A 23,178-nucleotide genomic window follows, 5' to 3' on the forward strand; every position below is an offset into this window, starting at 1 on the left:
TCTAATCAGAGTCCTTGCAGGATGTATGATAGGATACTGTCTTTCTAGGAGAATGCTACTGAATCAGGTAGTAGGGGAAGCATATATGTATGAGTGGGGGTAGCTCTTTGGGTGAAGAGCATACACAGGGTTCTAAGTCCAATCACCAGTATCAGAGAAAAAGAAGAGGAGGAACATAGTTTTTTTTTAAATCAAGTGAGACTAAGAAAGAAATTTCCAATGGAGGAGCTAGACAAAGGACTGAAGGAGCTGAGAGGATTTGCAATCCCATAGGAAGAACTACAATATCAACCAACCAAAGAGCACACATAGAGCAACCCATAGCTCCAGCCACATATATAACAAAGAATGGCCTTGTTGGGCATTAGTGGGAGGAGAGGACCTCGATGTAGGTGAATGCCAGAGCGGGAAAGCAGAAGAGAGTGGGTGGGTGGGTGGGTGGGTAGAGGAGAACCTTCATAGAAGCAGGGGAAGGGAGAATGGGATAGGGTGTTTCTGGAGGGGAAACCAGGAAAGAAGATAACATTTGAAATTGAAATAAAAAAATATTCAATAAAAGAAAAGGAACTTAATCAAGTGAGTTCTCTGGTTATAGTGGCACATCCAATTTTTTAGGAACACAGATGTCTTCTGCCTGAGATCCTCAGATGAAAGTAGCCCAACCTCATACACTTAGATTTGTAATTTAAGTCTGCAAAGGTAGGAATCATGGTTTGCCCATCAACATCAGAGAAAGAAATAAGCAAAGTGCTCCGGCCCAAGGGCCCCCAAGTCTGACCTTCACTTGGCACACATGAAAAATTGACACAAGAGTGAACTAGCTAGACAATAAACATGAAAGGGGATATGTCTGATCTCTATCCCTTAAACCATGAAAGAACTGCTCAGCATCTAGACTATTTTAAATCTCAAAGACCATTTGATAGATGAAGGGACAGGTGCTTAAAATATTCTAGTTATTAGATCTTCTGTGGCTAAAGAAACGAAGCCCATGTTCAGGAATTTACAGAATGATTACAGGGTAAAGGCACCAAAGACTCGTGATTGATAGGTCCCTATAAGCAGGATGTGCCAGTAGAGTATTACTTGTATAATTCTCTAGACTCAAAGAAAAATTTGAATAAGCAAGAGAACCACATGGCTGTCTGGAATTGGAATTGTCTGAGGCTGAATGGCATAGGGCAGTTGATTTACCACATCTGAATATGTATTTTCTCACCCTAAAAGTGACGATTTCAAATTTTCGAAACACATGAAGTTGATCCATGTGCTGAGGTTAAGCCTTGCATTCCATGAGCACTCAATACATTTAAGTAGGTTATTGTTATGTACTTTGCCTTATTTGATGTTTTTGGAGACATGGAAAAGGCTTAACTGAAGTCAAAGGAGTCCTTTTTCCTATGCCTTCCAGAATTATTGTATTGCCTAATGAGAACTTTTACTTCCTATCTCATTAAAAACAAAATCAGGATCTCTTATATAAAGGGATTGTACAAAGAATAGTTTTAAAGAAGTTATACTTAATGATCATTCATTTATATTAGCTTTATAGATCTTGATAGTACAGGTCATTTTAACTTCTAGTAAGAGTTTAATGGCTGCTAGAGAACCCTTGGCTTAGATGACACCAAGACATAGGTACCATGCATATATGGAGAATCATGAACGCACTGAAGTACTGGGGACAGTGGATTAGGATACAGCTAGTCTCTGCACCCTCTGGAAGAGCTGTATTGAGTTGTCTCTCAGGAACAAACAGAGAGAGATGTATTAGGGGATTGTCTCTGAGATTGAGGGTGGGCAGCATGAACTAAGAGAATAAGGCAGGTGAGAGAAGGATCACAGCACTTTAAGGCTCTTACCCGAGGGCAATAAATGTGCTGTTCAGCTTGAAGTTTGAGGGTTGTGTGTCACATTTAAAGGTTAATCAAACTGCTTTCTTAGCTTGTGATGTTAAAGGGCAATAAATACCTTTGAATTACTTTGGAGACTTGTGGAATAAAATTTCTCCATATGAGGAACAATGAGAGAGAAAGATAGATTCCAACATAGGCAACATCCTCAGAGATTGTTATGCTGAATTCCATAAGCATGAAATTTAGCAGGGTTTTTTTTTTTTCAAAAGACACCCTCCCAGTAGCAGGGTGTATCAGAGGACAATATTTATTGGTAGTTCTGTGTCTATGTGAAGCTGTAACTTCCACTGGCTATTCTTTTCTGTGTCCCCTGCCATTCCACCACTCCACTCCTTCCTAAGTATGTGTGAAATACCAATACAGAGAATGTGACATTCTAAACATGCTCTGTCATTCCTAATAGGGTTCCTCCTTTCCTCTCTCTCTCCCTCCTTCTTCCCTCCCCCATCTCTCTTTCTCTCTCTTGCACACTTACACACACTTCCCCTCTTTCCCTCCCACCACAGGCACAAGCATGATCTCATACATTCAAATAAATGGACACAAATGGACATCCTCCAATTCTATACTTTGCCCAGTAAAAGGACGAATTGATAGATAATCCAAGTAAGAGATGGTAATACCTCACTTAAAAATTGTTTGAATAAGAAACCTCATTCACAGGAGTACATTGAGAAACACAGAAAAACACATCCATCCAGTTTACAGTGAGCAGTGGAAGACACAGTTTACCATCTTTGCAGAACAAACTAAAGAAGCAAAACAATTAAAAGAAAAAAAAAAAAAAAAAACAGCAACTCATACAGATAAAGTACCTTTGTTACAAGAGAAAAATAACCCAACTCCTTCCAGCTTCTACCGTTGTTGACACACATTCTTACTTCTTTGCCAAGTTTTTATTCAAGATAAACCTGAAGACCACACATTCAGGGATGAATAGCAGAGCCTAGCTCTCTGCTCAAGTGGCATTTGATAATGCCAAGCAGTCAGGGGCCAATAAAGTCACCACTTCTACAAATCAAATGAACTAGCTCCTAAATACATAGCCTCCTTCTCTGTGACTCTTGTCTAAGAAGGAGATACAGGGAAGAAAGCAGAGAAGGAATGAACTGGAATAGATAGCATTTTTTATTCATTTTGCACTTATGTTTATAACCTGCCAGAGCACTGAATAACTAAGTCTTTTTTTTTTTTTTTTTTTTCTGGACAGTCTCATTGAGAGGGAAGACCAGCAGCCTTTGTAAAATTTCTGATTTGTGCAATTTGCTTCTTAAAAAACTGAAAGTGGGTCTCTAGTTAAGTATGTAACAGCCTCTTGAACATATGCAAAACTAATACTGGGTTTCCTAGGAAGCAGCCCTTCTGGATCTGTTATCATGAATAACTAAATGTCATTGTTAATTAACACAGGGTTTGTGGGAAGTACACTGCTCCTGGAGTTGATGGCTCCCAGAGTTGATGGCTTGCACATTTGTTGAAAATCAACAATGGACCAGACATTGTTGTGGCTTCTGTTGCTTGCCCCAAGAATGTGGCTTGTTTTCCTGAGTAGTTCTTCTCAACAACTTATTTATACCATCTAATTGTTTACAAATCTTCTTGCAAAAGAGTCCACATTTGGCCCATCTCTACATTATCCCAGATGCCAAATCCACAGGTGGAGACTAATGAGATCTGCCCATGTCAAAAACAAACTGTCTATGTGTCTACTGAGGTTTGAGATCCAGCCTCTGAGAAATGAAAAATTCTGAGCTATGTCTGCTGAAAGAATTTTGGAAGTCAGATATATTTAAATATTAGAGCCTATTCTTTGTTACTGTAACTGATGAAAATTTTTCAATAGCTTAGTTTCCTTGCACAAAGACTTAGCATGAAAGGCATTACACAGGCTTGGGGCAAGCCCTGGAAGTTATATATGCAACGAAATGAGCGTAGATTATCCTAGTAACAGGGGAAGGCAAAATGACAACTTTTGTTTATTTCTTCTGCTTAAAATTAAACACACCAAAAGATAAAGGGCCTAAGCTTAGTGAAATGTCTTCAAATATGCTTTTAAGCATGTTTGTGTATTCAGTGTGTTGTGTCCCAGCTAGTCTTAAGTCTCCATTTTCTCATTCGGTGTACCTGGTTATTGACAATTCTACTTCATGATGGTGATGGGCATTGGATGAAGAAATGTAGACATATGTGGGATGTTATCACTATAAGTCGATACATTTTGGACCTTTCCCTCATTGACCCCCAGTTTCTCTGGGTTGTGATCATTTCACACAGACTAAACTGTGTTTGGTAAGCTCTAAATTCTGAAGAGAGAATCTACAAGGGATGGTCATTTATGTTACAGTTTTGAAAGCCTGCTAATTGTTAGCCTTCGAAGGTGGAAAAAAAGGAAGCATGTCTTCGATTGTTACCAATTAATTAATTAATTAATTAATTTGTTACTTTTATTTTATTGTATGGGGGTTTTACCTACATGCATGTATGTGTATGATATGTGTGTGTGGTGCCCATGAGGTGCAGAAGGGGGCATCAGCACTCCTAGTACTAGAGTTGCTTATGGTTGCAAGCTGCTATTTGGATACCATGAACCAAACCAGGGTCTTCCAGGAAAGAAAAAAACAAACAAACAAAACAAAACAAAAAACAAAAAACAAACAAAACACAAAAAAACAAAAACAAAAACAAAAAAACTGGCACTCTCAATCACTGAGCCATCTGTCTAGCCCTGACAGCAACTGGTTTTGATAAGGGCAAGAAAAACGTGAGACTGGAGAGATGGGTTTTTCATGATAAGAAAATAATTACACAGAAAAAAAAGTGGCTCAGCAGTGAAAAGTATTGGCTACTCTTCCGGAGGTCCTGAGTTCAATTCCCTACAACCACATGGTAGCTTAGAGCAATCTATAATGGAAACCAATGCCCCCTTCTTTCCTGCAGTAGACACGAAAATTGAACATTCATGCACATAAAAAGAAAACAATTACTTTTTAATAATTTGGTTTTTTTATAATGGCCAGTAAATTTGGTGAATTAAGAGGTAGAATGCTTAAAATTTTTAAATGCAATAATAGTAATTATATCATCATGTTTCGGTTGATTTGGGCAGAATATGCCTCAGTCATTTAGGTAGTCATTATAACTTTACGCTCTAAAACTATAAAGTTCTGGGTCAAAATCCTAGGTCTGACATTTACTCATTGATTACTATGATCTTGGGTGTGCCAGAGATATATCTCATGTGTAAAATAGAATTATCGATCGTTTTACAAATAAGTAATATTGCAAAGTTTAAATGAGAGATAATAGATTTAATATCCTGCCTGGAGACTAGAACACAATATAAATTGTCCCTGTTTACTTATTGCTTGTCAAGTAACAGACTCAAATGTTTTGGACTTTTGGGGACTGATGGCTGCTGACAGTGTAAGCCCCTGAAGTCCACACTTTACGGGAAGGACCAGAGTTTTGGTTTTATATTTCATGGACTTGACAAGCAATTCAGTGACATACGTCCATCAGCATGTGACCATAACATGGTGACTTCAGTGCATTTAGAGTCCCCAGTGTTCCATCTCATCACACCTTGCTCTAAGTCACACCCTGGCAACTGCCGCTCTCTTTGTGGATCATTGCTTTGAGTTTCTAGGATGTCATCGTTTTGTCATCCCTCATTTAGAATGTGCTTGGGCTCCCCACTCCCCCCCCCACGTTGTGCTATGGATTAATGGTGCATTTTAGTGTCAAATAATATGCCGAGTTGATGTCTTTTTCAGCCATGTCAATTTTTCCCAGGTAGCAGGGATAAAGGGAATGTTCTTGGCTAACAAGAAGATTGACAACCAAGTGAAGACATTCATCACTTACAACAAAGGCAGAGACTGGCGTTTGCTGCAGGCTCCAGATGCAGATCTAAGGGGGGACCCTGTGCACTGTCTGCTGGTGAGTCCTGCACGCTCGAACACCATCTCCCACACAGTTGGAGTTGGAGTCCAACAAAACATTGAATATACTGTTGGGACGTCTAGTTGATGAAAAGGGTGGGCAGAAGCTGAAGGGGAAAAAAGTCCTATCGTGTGTGATGGTCGAATTGATGAGATAGGAACATAGGCAAGACCCTTGCACCCTTATAAGCTTCTTCATTCTAGTCTGAAATAGTTCTGTTTGTTTGGTGTTTTGTGTGGTGATGGTGATGGCTGTGGTGGTGATGGGTTTTTCTGTCATGTTTTTGTGCCAAATTGTGCTCTCTCCAACCGAGCTGTATCTTTACCCCACTCCCCCACCTCAGATTTGTGTGAGCACCTGCAGTGTGAGGGAAATAAGATGTTCTTCGCCTCTGGTGAGGCTGTTTCTTGAGCTTTCTTACAGTTCATGATAAATCCCTTCTCATAGAACAAATGGTACACATTTATGTATAGGTCTGGTGAACAGAATCCAGGGTTTCATTCCATTTCAAAAGAAATTCATGATTCAACAAAGGATTAAAAATTATTGACTTAAGCATCCATTTGCTTCCTCTGTATATTTCATTCAGTTTAATATAATGCTTGGACGAGAAAAAAGTGTGACCAGTAGGGAAACTGCAGCCCAGCACCCGTTTCACTGTGCGGTGCTTTATTGGATCACAGTAACCCTTAAATGGTTATTTATTATCTGTAGCTATTTTTCAGTTTACCAACATAGAATCAGTATAAAAGACACATGAATTGAAAGACAGCCTAAACTATTTACTACATTACCCTTGAAAGAAAAATGTGCACACACATGGTTTAAATCATGGCTTTCATTCAATGGTATTTTTTATCAGATTTATCAGCAGAAAATGTTTTACATATTTAATGATAGGATGGTATCCAAAAGAAAGATGATAAGCACTATCAAGGAGTTTTCAACTAACTTGCCTGAGACTCTATTTATAAATAAAACAGTTCTTAATTACGTTTTATTGACTCCAATGATCACAACATATTCAAGACCCCAGTGGGTACAGAGCAAATGCAGAAACAGAGAAAGAAGAAATTGTCAAATAAAGTATATTACTAATACTATTACATTCTTTAAAACAGCTCAGACATTACTTTTAGGATCATATAAAAGAGCCATCAGTGTGGGAAAAAAATCACTTGGCTTTACAGGAGGAAGGTCTTGAGATGTGAATATGTGTGTTCTATCTATATCTATCCCGACTCTGTGTGTATCTATTACTGATGTCACTATTCCCAACTCCGTCCTTGATGTTACCTTCGCTCTGCTTCATTCTATCGCACAATGTTGGGGCAGTCACTTCTCAGGTTCATCACATAGCAGTAGGGGGGAGGTCACCATCTTTCTCGAAAGGATGCCAACAGCTATGGTTTGTCCTCATTACCTGTAGAGGATATTTAAGCTGTCATGGTGCATCAGGGAAGCAGTCTTAAATTTCAAGTGCTACTTAGACTCCATTTTTATTACTGGCACCTTACAGGGAGCAAAATTGCCAGTGGTGATAAAGAGGTCAGAGAGCCAGTGATAGACAAAGTAAATGTAACAGTTATTCATTAAATCCCTATATTAGTCAAGGTATGGATCAGTGCCATTGAAATAGGTCAACTTTCTACTCAACTATTCCAGGTTATGGAACTATAATGTTCAAAAATACCAGCCCTTTAGTAAATTCTCCTACCACAGAACTTGAAGATCAATGCTTATGAGAAGGACTGTTAACCACTTCAGCTAAACAGGTTTGCCCCTCCTTGATACTATCATGCTGTGACTATTGAAAGTGACTCTTGTTAGCAAAACACGGAGCAAGGCACTCTTTGTTTTAACCACAACCAAGGATAATGAAGATGTATTATTATATCTCCAAAATAGAAACACAGTACAGACTTTTATCCCTATCACTACCGCCAGTAGTCTAATCTAAGCAGTAATCATGTTCTCCTTGGTCCTCAGTTATAGTCTCCTAATGATGACAACTCCCACCATTTCTACTTTGCAGTCCACAGAGTAGCCTATATTTTAAAAATTGTATTTACTGAGGTTAAATGCACATAAAAATCAGTGAATTTTTGAGAAATTTATGCTATGTAATTTCTATCACCCTAAAAATCTCATTTGTGTTCTTCTGTAGAGCAAAGCATACTTCTGGCCCTAGATAGTACTATTACTTTTCCACATATTCTATATTAGATTTCTTATTTCTCCATTTTTATCAAATGGTGTTTCAGTAGTCAAATAAGCCCACTCAATCACTCAGAAGGTGGCGGTGGCATGTTCCTCACTTTCCGTCCCTGAGTATGCCTTCCTTAAACAGATCAATGGTTGGTCCACTCCAAACCTCCACAGTCTCTCTTCTGATATTCCTGAATTATTGCTTACTAAATCCTATATTCCATCCTGGCTGCCCCAGACCCAGGCCTACAGTCCTCCTAGGACATGATCCCCGACTCTTACTTGTTGGCTGTCTGTTCTACACATTTCAGTCCTGGTTTTTTTCCTTTCCTAGCATGGTAGTTCTAAATCTTTCTTCTTCTCAGTCCCCTTGCCCTCAAATCTTAAATTCCCACTTCTGTCTCTCTACCCAGGCATTGGCTGCTGGCAACTTTATCTATCAGTCAGAACCAACTTGGGGCAGGGATTCTCATCATCTTACATGTGAATTCTTGTACAATTTTGGGAACCCAGTTAACATAATAAGGGCATTAGGCCAAATCCACAAAAAAATGATGTCACATGAAAGTTTAAAGATGCATCATTTACATAAGCTTTCTGATGGCTTTTTAGTTTAAATACAGTAAATCAAATACCTTATAATAACTTAGATGGTATCTTGTGAACCTGGCTTGTGTCTCTTCCTTCTTAGACTCTGCCGTTTCTCTCCATCCTTTCTTTCCTACAAGGCAATGTGGGGAACAGAGTCTACTTATTTTCACAGTGTAAACTTACTGTGTTCATGCATGCCTTGCAGTAGGGTTTCCTGTTATTTCTGGTTTTAAATTTCTCATTTGCAAAACAGGCCTTTTCTTTGCATTCAGATCCTTGCTCCTTAGGTGGCTTTCATGAGTGTCTGGCAATGCCAAATCTTTTTATCCCATCATTTTTCTTTACAATTCTTACTATCTAAGCATATTTATATTCTGACTTTCTTTCCCATCTTTGTGTGTCAAATGTGAGCTCCAAGAATACAAGGATCATGACCATTTTCATAAAAATTCCAGAATGCTATATCAAGAATCATATAAACCTGCCTCATGGTGGATTCAACATATATGTTAAATGTGTGTGTTTCATATGGTAGGTACAGTCACACCTGGGGAGGCCCTTGACTTTCTGATTTCCCAGAAGCTGTACATCTTGTCTGTCAGTTATTCATACTGAAGACTTTGTCATCATATCCTCCCTCTGAACTCATGGGATCAAGTTAACTGCAATGTTAACAAAATGAAGTGGTTCACTGAGGTTAAAGAGATGTGAGTTATTAGGAGGTAGACAGACAGGACCTAAGAGTCTATGGATATTCCTTCTTTACTAATCTGGTTACTCAAAACAATTTCCCATAAGCTTTAAAAACCAGGAAGCAGAGTCAGGAGGAGAGACTGACAAAAGGATTCAGAAGAGGAGAACAAAGTACTTTACAAAATCTTTCCAAAAGCACCAAATAGGAAAGAGAAGCCTTTGAACCACAAAACACCTAGACTGTTTAAAAGTAGAAGAGAGAAATAGAGGCCTGGGAGGCAGTGGTAGAAAGAAGATAGAAAGTGCGTTTAGATTGTGAACACGTGGAGAGTGTCAACCTCACTGAAGCAGGGCCCAGTGATCAGAAGAGAGGTTTTCCAGTATGGCTGTTACAAAAGGAGAACAAGTCCCAAATTACAACACCAAATGGAATGTCCCTGACAAAATGTATTCTACAGAATAAGACATCCAGAGTCATTTAGGGCTGTATTTTTAGGACTTTCAGGCTGATTGCCTGAAGGCTCAGCTGGGATTTCTTCCTTCTGAAGACTGCATTGTTCAACTATATAGGGTATTACAGCCCACAGTCCCTCTTTCTTCAAAGCCTCAAAGTTGGGCTCCCAAGAGGCAATATGTGAGCACACCTGAGCCTGTGCCAAATACCTGGGCCTCTGAGGAACAAGCACGGTGTTTTGTGCAGAGACTCTGACTTCTTTATGGATTCATTTAACTTTTTTTTTAAAGTGGAGCTGAACAGAGAGCTGTTGATTAATTCTGTAGCTCCTACATGATGTGCTGTGTGGAATGGGGACTGGATAGCCCACACTCATGTCTGAGGGCTACCTTTTCTTTGAGAATTCAATCTTTTCTAAACAAATAATGGATTCTAAACAAATAACTCTAATTCTCAATACAATTTATAGTAACGTCGATATAGCAAATCATGTATATGAGGGGAAATATTAGAGAATGCTGTTTGGGGACTGAGTAGCTATCTTGTGCCTAATGAGGGTTTTTAGTATACCATTCATATATTCTGACTTGTGTTTTTTAGTATACCATTCATATTAGCAGATGTGGGATTGTGTTACTGGGAGGATAAAATGTAGAGGCTGTTGTTACAGGAAGAAACAAAAGTAGGCTTTGAGATTGTGTACTAAATCAGTCCTAATGGTTTGCTAAGTCTTTGTATTCATTGGAAGAGTGGTATCAAGTGGTTTCCCCATTGGACTTGAAATGGATCATTGAGAAACACTGTGCTTAGTACAGCAACCCAAAGACCATAAGACAAATACCGTTTGTTGTCATCTACCTGTGAAGTATAAGCAGAGCTACTCTCAGCATCAAAATGAAAATGTCCTTTACCAGAGCCTGGAAGTTCTAGAAAGGGGAAGATGTTTGTGAAAGGGGTGGTTACACAGAGACCAAAACTGATACCTGTCTCAGAAGGCCAAAGGAGGAAGCAAACAGACAGTGGTACAGTATTTCAGTTAAGATTAAATACTAAATATCTAAGAGGAAGAAACACTGAATTCATTTATTCTAGCTGTGCATTATGGAACTCTTATAATGATTAAAACAGTTTTGTTGGATAAAAGGAAAGAATACAGGAAAAACAAAGACGGGTCATTTGACCTGGAAGTTCACTGATTGGCTTTAGGGTTTGAATGAGATTCTGTTTATGCCTTTCTTCCTATTGTATGAACTTTCACGAACATCTGATTCTCAAGATAACTCAGTGTGATCAGGTTAGAGGCTAAAAATCTAGTGTCTCAGAGAGTGTAGGGAGGTTCATCATGTGTTCTGGCTGATGAGTCTGTGTGAGTAAAGACAGAAAGGACAGTTCCTGAATGCGCTTGCTTTCCAGCTTCACTAAGTCAGCAGCCAGGACCCGAATGACATCAATGAGCAGTCTCATATTTTCCTTGTATGGAAGGAAGGAAGGGAAGTATCCCTGCAACATGCCTTGCTGTCTTCATTCTGCTAGAGCTTTCCCTAGAAAAATCATTGCAGTAACTATACCTGAGGGGGTAAGGTAGGTTATGTACCTGTTTCTCAATAAGCAGAATACAAACAGGAAGGGCAGAAGAAAGGAGAAGAATACACCTACAGCCCCTTCCAGGTCAAAATAATTCGGCAGCCACATTTCATTTCCACCACAAACTCAGAACAGTGTGATGGCCCTTACAGTAATCCATATATTATCTTGTCACACCACAGCATTTGACACAGCAATGTTAAAGAGAAATCATTGCTCTTCATTTTCTTGAGACATTGGTATCAGCTTATATAAACTCTTTGATAAGTGGAAGAGACAAAAAAAAAAAAAAAAAAAAAAAAAAAAAAGGAAAGAAAGAAAAACAGAAAATTCTCTAAGTACCAGCTGGGGGCAATCCTGTATTACGAATGTGAGGGAAGAAAATCACAGAGATCATTTCTAAACCATGCTGCAGCATGAACTGGTGCCTTTTGTTCTCAAATTAATGTTTTGGCCTTCTGAACGCCAGGGCCAGAGAGCAGTTCTGGGGAGCTGATTGAAAATGGCCTCTCCTCTTTGTTCTAGTACGTTTCCATGCCAAATTATCATTGCTTTATATCAACTGAGCTTCACAGTCTTCCAACTGTTGCAAACAACTGTCTCGAGATGTGACCTGGATATGCCCCTGTATGGGCATTTAGTGCTTTGTTAAGGGATCTAAATGGCCCTCCATAAAGTTTCTCTCTCTCTATGAGTGATACCTAGGCTATATGGCACCTGGACTCAGGTCTATGGCTTTCTCTTGTTCTCAGTAAAACCATAATATAACAAAAAAGTACCCTTGCTGTTATATGCCTTTATTATACCTTAAAACTTATATTTAAGAGTCCACAGAATATGCAACGCAGAACTTGGTTTGTTCTCATTTTTAGGTTGTCTGAGTGAGATAAAAATTGTACTAAGCCTGAAATAGATCATTGAGGATTAATTAGAGTAAAAGAAATGTTGGTAGATCAGAGAAGCAGAGATCTGTATACACAGCAGTAGACAGGGAAACTCTCATGGTGTGATGGCCCCACTTATCCTGTCTTAGCAAAAGCTAGGTGTCCAACAGCAGTACGCTTGGTTCCATTCAGCACGCCCTGTGCTCTTCCTGATACATGTAAAGAAGCTATGTGCTTGGCTGTGGTCTTTTCTTTTCCATGAGGCTGAACTTTCTTTTCCAGAAGGTTATAAAGTTGAAACTTCCTTTTAAAGCTTTATGTGAAGATTTCACGCAAAAGGTTCCGTGTTTTAGTCAAGACCCTATTACCCTATTGTGATGGGTGATTTTATTTTGTAGTGTCTGGCTGCTTTTATTTTTGTGTATCATTTTTTACTTTATCATTTGCTCTGTCCTCTGAACATTTAATAATCACATTTCTGAAGCTCTCTGAATATTTACTGCCTCAGACACACATAATAGTCTAACAATATTAACTGAGATACACTGGTGATTCCCAACAACACTCAACTCAATAAGATTAGGGAGTAATCTTCCTGAGACAGAAAAGGTGAGCGTTCAAGTACAAGCTTGTACTTTTGACAGTTTAGTGTATGGACTACTTTAAACAAAATTCATATATAAAATACTATCCATTTTGGATAACTGTTGCTATCTTAATCAAATAATTTGGTCAAGGCCTCTAAGCATAGATGAACAAATTTGTAAAAGTTTCATGTAAATCCGGGTTGGCAGTAATACGCTCTCTTAATTCCAGTGCTGGGGAGGCAGAAGTAGGCAGATCTGGGAATTCAAGGCCAACCTGTTCTACAGAGTGAGTTCCTTGACAGCCAGGGTTATACAGAGAGACCCTGTGAACACAGAGACCACAAAACAAAACAAAAATAAGCCACAATCACCACTGTGATGTGTAATTTTAAACATTCCCTCTAGGTCCGGCTAGGATCTGGGACCAGCAGCCTCCCTACTCTGCTCTCACACTAGCTCTCCTGGTCTCTGCTTGTTGCTTGTCCCACAGATGATCGACTGGCGCTGGTTCCCACTGCTCACTTGCTAAGCTGACCACACCCCCTCTTTTCTTTTCTTTTCTTTTCTTTTCTTTTTTTTTTTCTGAAAATGCCTGGAGCTACCACTCACATTTCCCCTGGTCATCCACCCCTGTGTCTGGTCTGTACAACATCAAGGCAGACCTGATCTCACTCAGATCCCTTTGGCCCTGTGAAAGGAAAATACTGGAGACTTTTATATTTATACCAGACAGATTTGTACCAGTAACTCTTTAACCCTAATATGTTCGTGCAAAGAACACACAGCTCAGTTTATAATATTTGTAAGCTGTGCGCCTAGATTGGGCAGATCTACCACTTCTCAGCTGAGATCCCTAGCTACTTTCGGCTCATCCAGGCCACGAGGCTCATCCTGGCTACATCTTCTACCTCCTCTTCCTCCATCTTCTTCTCCCCACCCTTCCCGCCCCATCTCATCATCCTCTTCTTTCCTCTCTCTCCTTCTTTAAAACTCCCAGCCATGCCTTTTCCTTCCATTGCCCAATCATGGGCTCTAGCCTTAATTTGATCAGTTAAGCTGGGGAGCAGGTCCACATGGAATCACCTGAGTCCATGATCCACTCCTTGTCAGGGGAAGGATTAACATCAGGATACAAGCAGCACCAACATAACCCAAAACACACCACCACCACCACCAAAGAAAAGTACCATTTAAAATAGATTGCATTACTACTGACTTCTGCCCATTAGAATGACATTTGAACTGGATAAAATCAAAAAGGAGATAAGAAAAGAGATAAATATGAAAATGTGCTATGTTTGTATGAAAATGTCAGTGATGGGAATCATTGTTTTATACAATTAATATACATTCAAAAGGGGAAGAGAATCTTGGGCCCTCACTGTGTCTGTTACTTGCAGATGTTAGGGCAGATCCGTGTGCTATGCAGACTTTTCTATGTTGATGTCACGTTCTGAGGTTGGAATGACCGATCTTGCTCAAGTACTCTCATGTCAACTCACCCAGTTTCATAGCTTCATGTCCCTTTGTTCTTTTAGTGTTGACTGCTTATGTTCTGTGATTCTTTTTTTTTTTAAGATTTATTTATTTTATTTATATGAGTATACTGTAGCTGTCTTCAGATACACCAGAGGAGGGCATCAGATCCTATTAAAGATGGTTGTGAGCCACCATGTGGTTGCTGGGATTTGAACTCAGGACCACTGGAAGAGCAGTCAGTGCTCTAACCACTGCGCCACCTCTCCAGCCCTGTACTGTGATTCTTAATCCACCTCTTTTTTGATATTATTGGTATTATTCATATCTTTTTCATATCATGTAAATCCATAATCTACCTTCTCTGCTTCAGGTTATACTTTTTTTCTTAGAAGCCAGTCCAATTTCCAAAGTGGCCTTTGTCTCTTCACCATCAAAAATTTTGGAAGGTTTTGGTTTTTATCCTTATGAGCATTAGAATATGTTCTTTACCCAGCAGTCAATGGAAGCGTCTCATGTCCCTTTAGGAAACTTAGTAATGGCAGAATTCCAAATTTTGGTACATAATTGATTTATAAGTTCTAACTAGTATTTTGTAATTATTACAACACTTAACCTAATAAATACAATGTAAGTAAATTAGCAGTATAACTGGAGGTGTTTACTTTTTCACCAACCTAAAAGCTGTCATATGCTTGGTTGATAGTAGACAGTTGTGACAGTAATAATAATAGATTGGTAGATGAGGAGCACAGGGGGAGGAAGAAGTTCACAGACAGAAGAAAGAATGGATAAGTGGGTAATGGTTAGAAAGGCAGATTAGATGTTCTGAATTTCAGCCTCTTGTTGCTTTGTTTTGAATTGATGTGTGTGTGTATTCATTTTTTTTTTTTTTTTTTTTTGCAAAAATACTGAGATAGTGTCCTTCTGGCATTCTTAGAACTTACTGTACAGAAACAGTTGATCTGAATTGTAGGCAGTGTGCCTGGCTGTAGATCCTTAAAATGGCCATTTTGACTCTGTGCACCTATTACACTGTGTTCTGTTCTTCCTAGCCCTACTGTTCACTACACCTTCATCTGAAGGTTTCTGAGAATCCCTACACATCTGGGATCATTGCCAGCAGAGACACAGCCCCAAGTATTATAGTTGCATCAGGTAAGAAGACTGCATGTGTTGCTTGCTATTGTACATGTGTTTATTTTAAGACTCTAGACATCTGCGTTTGGAATTTAATGAGCAAGCTAAAAATATTTTGAAAGCCACCTAAACCATTGACCCTGAAGTGTTCTTAAAATCCCTGCTTAGATAGAAAGTTTGCAGTTGAGATTTATCTCGGGCAGTGCAGACTACCGATGTTATTCATTCTTGGCTTTTTCAGAAAGTTCCTCCCACTAATGGCATGCACTCTTTCCAGGTAACATAGGCTCTGAGTTGTCAGACAGTGACATCAGCATGTTTGTATCTTCAGATGCAGGGAACACTTGGAGGCAGGTAAGAAAATACCATGGATCTGGGTTGCACCAATCAAGTTTAATGGCATAATTGTCTATCTAATTTCAAATCTAGAAACATAAACCTAACATCTTTATATAGTACTTAAATCCCGACATGAATGATGTGATTCTTTTTCTCTTTGTGATGCACGTTTGAAATGAACCAAGCCAGGCTGGTGCTGTTTGATAGTTTATTCCTTCATAAAGATGTTTCTTATCAAGGGTCTATACACAAACACATCTGCAAACAAGTTGTAAGGGGGGGGTTGATGAAAACAAAGTGGAAACAATGTATCTATCATATCAGAAGTTTGGATCCTGCATGGTGGATTGTACATATCAACTCTCCTTGCTTTGGAGAGAAATAAAAATAGCTATTACCCAGGTGGTATTCTGAGATGTTTAAGTATCATGTGTAAACGACAGAATCATCATATCAGAATGCACATGTTCAATGAATACAAATGGAGTCACTTCCCACCAATATATTTAGCTTAACTGCTTCCTGCCTTTCTTCTGAATAAAAATGAGATTCCGACAGCTTATAAACCAGGCATTTAATGAGGTTTAGCTATCATAACAATGTACAAATAAGCCTAATATATGACTGTTACACCTCAATAAATATATTTTAATAAGCCTCTGGTGCTTAATTATCATACAATAACTAGCAATGTAAATGGAGATCTAATGCACAGATGATCATACTTAACAAAGAGCTCAATTTGCTTACAGGAGAGGGGGACGAGATAACCTGGAGCTCTTTCTTTAACTTTAAACCTTTAATGGTACTTGCATATTTTGACAAAAGATGACAGAGAAGAAATTTTGGGGGCTTAAAGGAAGATGAAAATTATAAAGAAACATTTAGAGAGTAATATCAAGAGGCCATGTTCTTTTCCGTGACACTAACCAAGATACAAAACTCTCTCCTGCCACAGGCTGGTGTCATTAATGGGTATAGCAATTAATGATGCTGGAGAGTAGCTGAGTGGTTAAGCTCCTTCTGCATTTCTGAAGGGCCCAGCATTGGTTCCTGGATCCCATATCCAGAGACTCATAACTACGCGTAGCTCCATCTTCAAGAAGTTCAATGCCCTCTTCTGACCTCCTGCATATAACACACATGCACATGGACACATGCATGTACACGCACACACAAACAAACAAGAGAGAGAAATTATGTCTGTAGCATAACTTACAATGAGTCCATTGTGTCATTTTAACTGAGAACACAGAATTCATCATATATATACATGAATTCAGAGGAACTTTTCAGAATATGTCCATTTGACTTTAAATTCTCTATATGCGTTTTATGAAAGACTCAATGTGATACCTGTAATCAAAGTTAACAATTTGTCCTGATTAGAGTTGTCACTTTGAACAGTATGTATGAATCAAAGGAGAAAACATTTATTTGATCAGCTGTGGGAAGTTGGAGATAATGAGACAATTCCATCTGCATAGGGCAGTGCAGTGAGCCCTACTTTTACCACGGATATGTGCACATCTAAAGTCTGCAAATCTTCTTTATCATTTTTCTAGGGTATTTTTTGTATTTACATTTCAAACATTATCTTTCCCTTCACTCCCATCGACCTTGCCCTCCCCTGTTTTGTATGAAAGGGGCTTTCTTTCCCCACCACCCTCTCCCACCTCAGCACACTGATATTCCCCTACACTGGGAAATGAGCCTTTACTAGACCAAAGGCTTCTTCTCCCATTAATGTGAGACAATGCCACCCTCTGCTTCATATGCAGCTGGAACCATGGGTTTCTCATGTGTACTCATTGGTTGGTGTTTTAGTCCCTGGACCTTCTGGAGGGTTTGGTTGATTGATAATATTATTCTTCCCATGGGGTAGCAAACTTTTTCAGATCCTTTAGTCCTTTCTCTAGCTCCTTCATTAGGGTCCCCATTTTCAGCTTGATAGTTGCTGCAAGCAACATCATCTGTATCAGTATGGCTCTGGCAGAGGATCTGCAGGAGCATCAGTATCAGAATCCTGCCAGTGAGCCCTTCTTGGCATCAACAATAGTACATGTATTTGGTATGGATCCCCAGAAGAGGCAGTCTTTGGATGATCTTTTCTTCACTGTTGGCTCATCTATTTGTCCCTGTATTTCCTCCCATGAAGGTTTTTTTCTTCCTTCTAAGAAAATATTGAGACATCCACATTATGACCTTTCTTTTTTTTGAGCTTCATAAGGTCTATGAGTTTTTTCTTGGGTATTTCAACCTTTTAGAGCTAGTATCTGCTTCTCAGTGAGTGCATACCACGTGCATTGTTTTGTGACTGGATTACCTCACTCAGGATGACATTTGCCTAAGAATTTTATGAAGTCATTATTTTTAATAGCTGAGTAGTACTCCATTGTGTAAATGTACCACAAATTCTGTATCCATTTCTCTGTTGAAGAACTTCTGGGTTCTTTCCAGCTTATGGATATTATAAATGAGGTTGCTATGATCATGGTAGAACATGGGTCCTCACAACATGTTGGAGCATCTTTTGGGTATATGCCCAAGACTGCTATATCTGGGTTCTCAGGTAGTATGTCCAATTTTCTGAGGAACCTCTAGACTGATTTTCAGAGTGGTTGTACTAGCTTGCAATTTTACCAACAGTATAGAATTGTTCCTCTTTGCATCCTCCCCAGCATCTGCTGTCACCTGAGTTTTTGGTCTTAACCATTCTGACTAGTATCAGGCAGAATCTCAGGGTTGTGTTGATTTGCATTTCCCTGATGACTAGGAATATTGACCAGTTCTTTAGGTGTTTCTCAGTCATTTGATATTCCTCAATTAAGAATTATTTGTTTAGCACTGTACCCCATTTTTAATAGTGTTATTTGACTCTCTGGATTCTAACTTCTTGAGTTTTTTTGTATATATTGGATATTAGCCCTCTATTAGCTATAAGGTTGGTAAAGATCTTTTCCCAATATATTGGTTTCCATTTTGTCCTATTGACAGTGTCATTTTTCTTCCAGAAACTTTGCAATTTAATGAGGTCCCACTTGTTGATTCTTGATCTTTGAGCATAAGCCACTGGTGATTTGTTCAGGAAATTTGCCCCTGTGCCTATGTGTTCTAAGGTCTTCCCCACTTTATATTTTAATAGTTTCAGTGTACCTGGTTTTATGTGGAGGTCTTTGATCCACTTGGACTTGAACTCTGAACAGGGAGATAAAAATGAATCAATTTGCATTCTTCTGCATGCTGACTGCCAGTTGACCAGCACCACTGGTTGAAGATGCTGCCCACTCTTCCCTTTCCTATTCAATATAGTACTGGAAGTCCTACCCAGAGCAATCAGACAACACAAGGAAGTCAAAGTGATTCAGATGGGAACGAAAGAAGTCAAAATATCACTATTTGCAGATGATAGTATATTTAAGTGACTACTTAAGTAATACAAAATTTACACAAGAGAACTCCTAAAGCTGATAAACACCTTCAGCAAAATGGCTGGATATAGAATTATCTCAATAAAATCAGTAGCCTTCCTCTACTCTAAGGATAAACAGGCTGAGAAAGAAATTAGGGAATTGACATTCTTTACTATAGTCACAAATAATATATATAAAATACCTTGGTGTGACCCTAACCAAGAAGTCGATCTGTATGACAAGAACTCCAAGTCTCTGAAGAATGATATTGAAGATCTCAGAAGATGGACAGATCTCCCATGCTCATTGATTGGCAGGATTAATATACTAAAAATGACCATCTTGCCAAAAACAATCTACAGATTCAATGCAATCCCCATCGAAATTCCAACTCAGTTCTTCATAGAGCTTGAAAGAGCAATTTGCAAATTCATTTGGAATAACAAATCACTATCCCTGACCTCAAGCTGTATTACAGGATCAATCGTGATAAAGACTGCATGGGATTGGTACAGAGAAAGAAGCAGGCAGATCAATGAAATAGAATTGAAGACCCAGACATGAACTCCCACACCTATGGTCACTTGATCTTGATAAAGGAGCGTAAAAATTTTCATGATAGCCTATGTGACTTAGTATGCAGATGATTGCATTGTACTAAACCATCTCCGACTGTCCTTCTCTCTAGATATGATACCTTCCTTACAGTTTCTCATTGTTCTTTCATTATCTTCAGAGGCAACAATTAAGAAATACTGCCACAGAGATAAGGGAATACAAAGATGAATACATATTTTTGATGCCTAAGATTTATTTTGTAGAATGATAAAATTGTTCTTTATACTATCAGTGGTAGATGTAGCCCATGTTGGAAAAGATTGTTTTATTGCTTACATTTTCTCGAATATTTAGGGGAACCTATTTCTATGAAAGGTATTTTAATCTCCCTATGTAGACTGGTCTGTGTACCTTGGACACCAAGTGCAAATGCGATGTATACCCGTATATTCTTCTTTTCCTCATCCAGATTTTTGAAGAAGAGCACAGCATTTTGTACCTCGATCAAGGGGGAGTCCTGGTTGCTATGAAACACACATCTCTCCCAATTCGACACCTTTGGTAAGGGCACTTCCACCTTGGGAAAAAAATGCACATAGTCCTTTACATTTTTCAGAACCAGTCTCTGAAGCATATGACTATGTTTACATAAAACTGTGACCTATGTTTTTTAAAAAAGGGAAGTTGAGGGCAAATGGGAAGAATGGGTTAGTGTTTCTGCTCCTCACAGAACGGCTGCATTATGGTTTCTAAATGTGATGATCCCCGTAGCACTTATTGGCTCCTCAGAACCATCACTGGCAAGCCATGTACAGACTCTCCCATAATCTCTGAGTAGTGACAGTGCTTGGAATCACTCATCTCAGACAACATTGCGTGAAGCTCACTATTCCATTGTGTATCCCACAGGCAGACTTGCAGTTCATGACTCTCCTGCTTTAATTCTGTTTCTCCTGTGGGACTTCGTTTGCTGCCTACAAATCTGATTCTTATAGTGAAGAATGTGCAAAACCTCATATCTTTAAGGTTTTCTGACAAATTTTCCCCCGCCATTTAGAAATAGTCCTCTGCATATTGGACTTGTGCAAAGTTTACAACCTGACTTCCCTTCCACCTTTAATTATATTAATACCCAGGGAGAAAACCGAAAGAGATGAGCAAAGGTGGATCTTCAGGAAAAGTATGTGCAGAGAAAGAGAATGGAGCATACACTTCTGTTTAGCTGTCTCAGTAGGTACACAGGCTGCTCCAAACATCATGAACAAGATAACTTATGAACAACAGGAGTATATCTCATAGGTTTGTGAGCTAGAAGCACAAGATAAAAGTGCTGGCCAAGTCTGTGTCTGCTGAGGAGTGTCTTTCAGATTCCTAAATGGTGCATTTTTGCTGTGTTTTCACAAGGTAAAAAGGATGGGCAGTCTGAGGCCTTTTCTAAAAGACTCAGGTCCACTCCTGAGGATTCAACCACTCTGATCTCACTTTTCCCTAAATGTCCATTTCCTAGTACCATTAGTGATTTGATTTTTAGCATATGGATTTTGGAGAAAACACTGGTATTTATAGTCCAAAAACACCATGAGAAATGCAGACTTCTCTTGCCCTCAACAGTCTATTTTTCCAGGCAGTGAGGTCAACCAGGAGTCATGTAATGTAAGTGGGGCTTGTTTATAAGTTGATCACTTAGAGATGGATTTTTAGAATTTTGTCCAACTTGTATGGTTATCTATGCTCAACACTGCCAATAAGATTTTGCAGATTTGAAGAAATCTTACCCTGAGTTGTAAGAACTTAAAATGATTTCACCTTCTGCCATTAGGTTACTCCTAATTCATATGGTTCTTCTCTTTTATTCCCTCAAAATATCTATTCCTAGATTATAAAGTATCTCTATTTGTGGCTTTTGGTATAATTAAGTATAATGATTTGTAACGAAGTTTCACTCCTTTGTTAATTTCTCACTGGGAACTAACATATTTCCTTACCCAGAGATTTCATCTGTTTGAGATGTGATGACTGTTCAATTGTTCTGCCACTAGGTTAAGTTTTGATGAAGGGAGATCTTGGAGCAAATACAGTTTTACATCCATTCCACTTTTTGTGGATGGAGTTCTGGGGGAGCCTGGAGAAGAGACACTAATCATGACGTAAGTAGTGTGAGGTGATTTCTTCTTACTAAGACATAGCAAATGTAGAGAGGTGTTATACAGCTGAGCCTGGTGGATTAGTTACTGTTAGTTTGGAAGTTGTTAGCAACGTGAGTACATCCTAAAGCAAGAACCTCTAATATAAAAGAAAAATAATGGGAACAATTTTTGAAGACCTAGGCTTAGGAAAGGTGGGAAAAGGACTGTGATCTTAGTTCAAAACTGTCTTGACAGTGTGTATGCGTATATATGGTAATGTACAAGCTGGATATGTAGAAAATTCTAGACCTTTAAAGCCATGACATTTAATTTTCCTCTGGCTCTTTGCCTTATAAACTGTGACACATGTTAAAGAATCTATGGGAGGACCTGGCTGTGCAAAACTGAACTTACGATCACACTCATCTGAAAAACAATGACCAAGAATTCATCAGAGACTTGATTAAGGTCTCAACCCACCATGGGTTTCAAAACTTGCATGTGGAGTTTGCAATATGGAACTGTGATATTCACTTCTCATAGAAGATTTACCATGGAAAACCTGGGGGGATAATTCCATAGTAGTAGATCCAGAAACCAGTAAAAACTTCAAAATCAAAGTGATCAATTACCACACACTTCAGCCTTCTCACTTAATAATAAGAAAGGACTACAAAAATCTATTATTCCCAGTAGCCACACGTCAACTTTGTACAAGGCAAACACACCTAGATTAGAAGCTTACTCTGTAGCTAGCTTTTATTCATTCACTCACAGAAAGGTGATCTGAAAGGCTCCTCTGTATCCTTTTTCCACATTTCAGTATAGGGAATATAGTCTACATAACTAGTTGAATCTTTTCTAGATCAGAAGTCACAAGGTAAGAGCAGATGCAATTACTTAGTACAGTGGTCCACTTTCTATAGGACCTCATGAGAAGATAAAGAATATGTAAGCCATGGAACCAAGTATAGTAACAAAAAGATCTAGAAGTTTGTGTTGGACCACCTAGAGTACAATCTTTGTGGTCATCTCTTCAGTCATTTTCTAAATGATTCTTCTGGCTTTGAATAAAATACTCTGAGATATGGCTTTCTCAATTGCTAGTGACAAGATTTTATTATTTTTTGCTGGAAAAAAAGAAATCTTTGGGCCTCAGTCTATCCATCTGCAAAGTGCAGTCAATGTAAGTATTGTCTTCAGTTGGGAGATGTGATGTGTGTGATGTGGCTAACAGCATAGCATCTTCAGAGCAGACAATTTAATG

The 23,178-nt window shown here is 38.8% G+C and overlaps 1 protein-coding gene across 4 annotated transcripts in view; it reads left to right on the top strand.

Moving 5' to 3' along the window:
• The window catches only part of SORCS1 (sortilin related VPS10 domain containing receptor 1), a gene marked incomplete at both ends in the record, with an annotated part of 518,044 nt that overhangs the window by 414,824 nt on the left and 80,042 nt on the right, over positions 1 to 23,178 (top strand). For all 4 annotated transcript variants that reach the window (XM_080911273.1, XM_080911272.1, XM_080911274.1 and 1 more), the window contains 5 exons: positions 5,709 to 5,855; positions 15,391 to 15,493; positions 15,753 to 15,829; positions 20,255 to 20,346; positions 21,825 to 21,932. In XM_080911273.1, coding sequence (XP_080767399.1) covers positions 5,709 to 5,855; positions 15,391 to 15,493; positions 15,753 to 15,829; positions 20,255 to 20,346; positions 21,825 to 21,932 — 527 coding nt within the window. The remainder of the gene's footprint in view (positions 1 to 5,708; positions 5,856 to 15,390; positions 15,494 to 15,752; positions 15,830 to 20,254; positions 20,347 to 21,824; positions 21,933 to 23,178) is intronic.

This window comes from Micromys minutus, assembly GCF_963924665.1.
Source record: "Micromys minutus genome assembly, chromosome: 2".
NCBI lineage: Eukaryota > Metazoa > Chordata > Mammalia > Rodentia > Muridae > Micromys > Micromys minutus.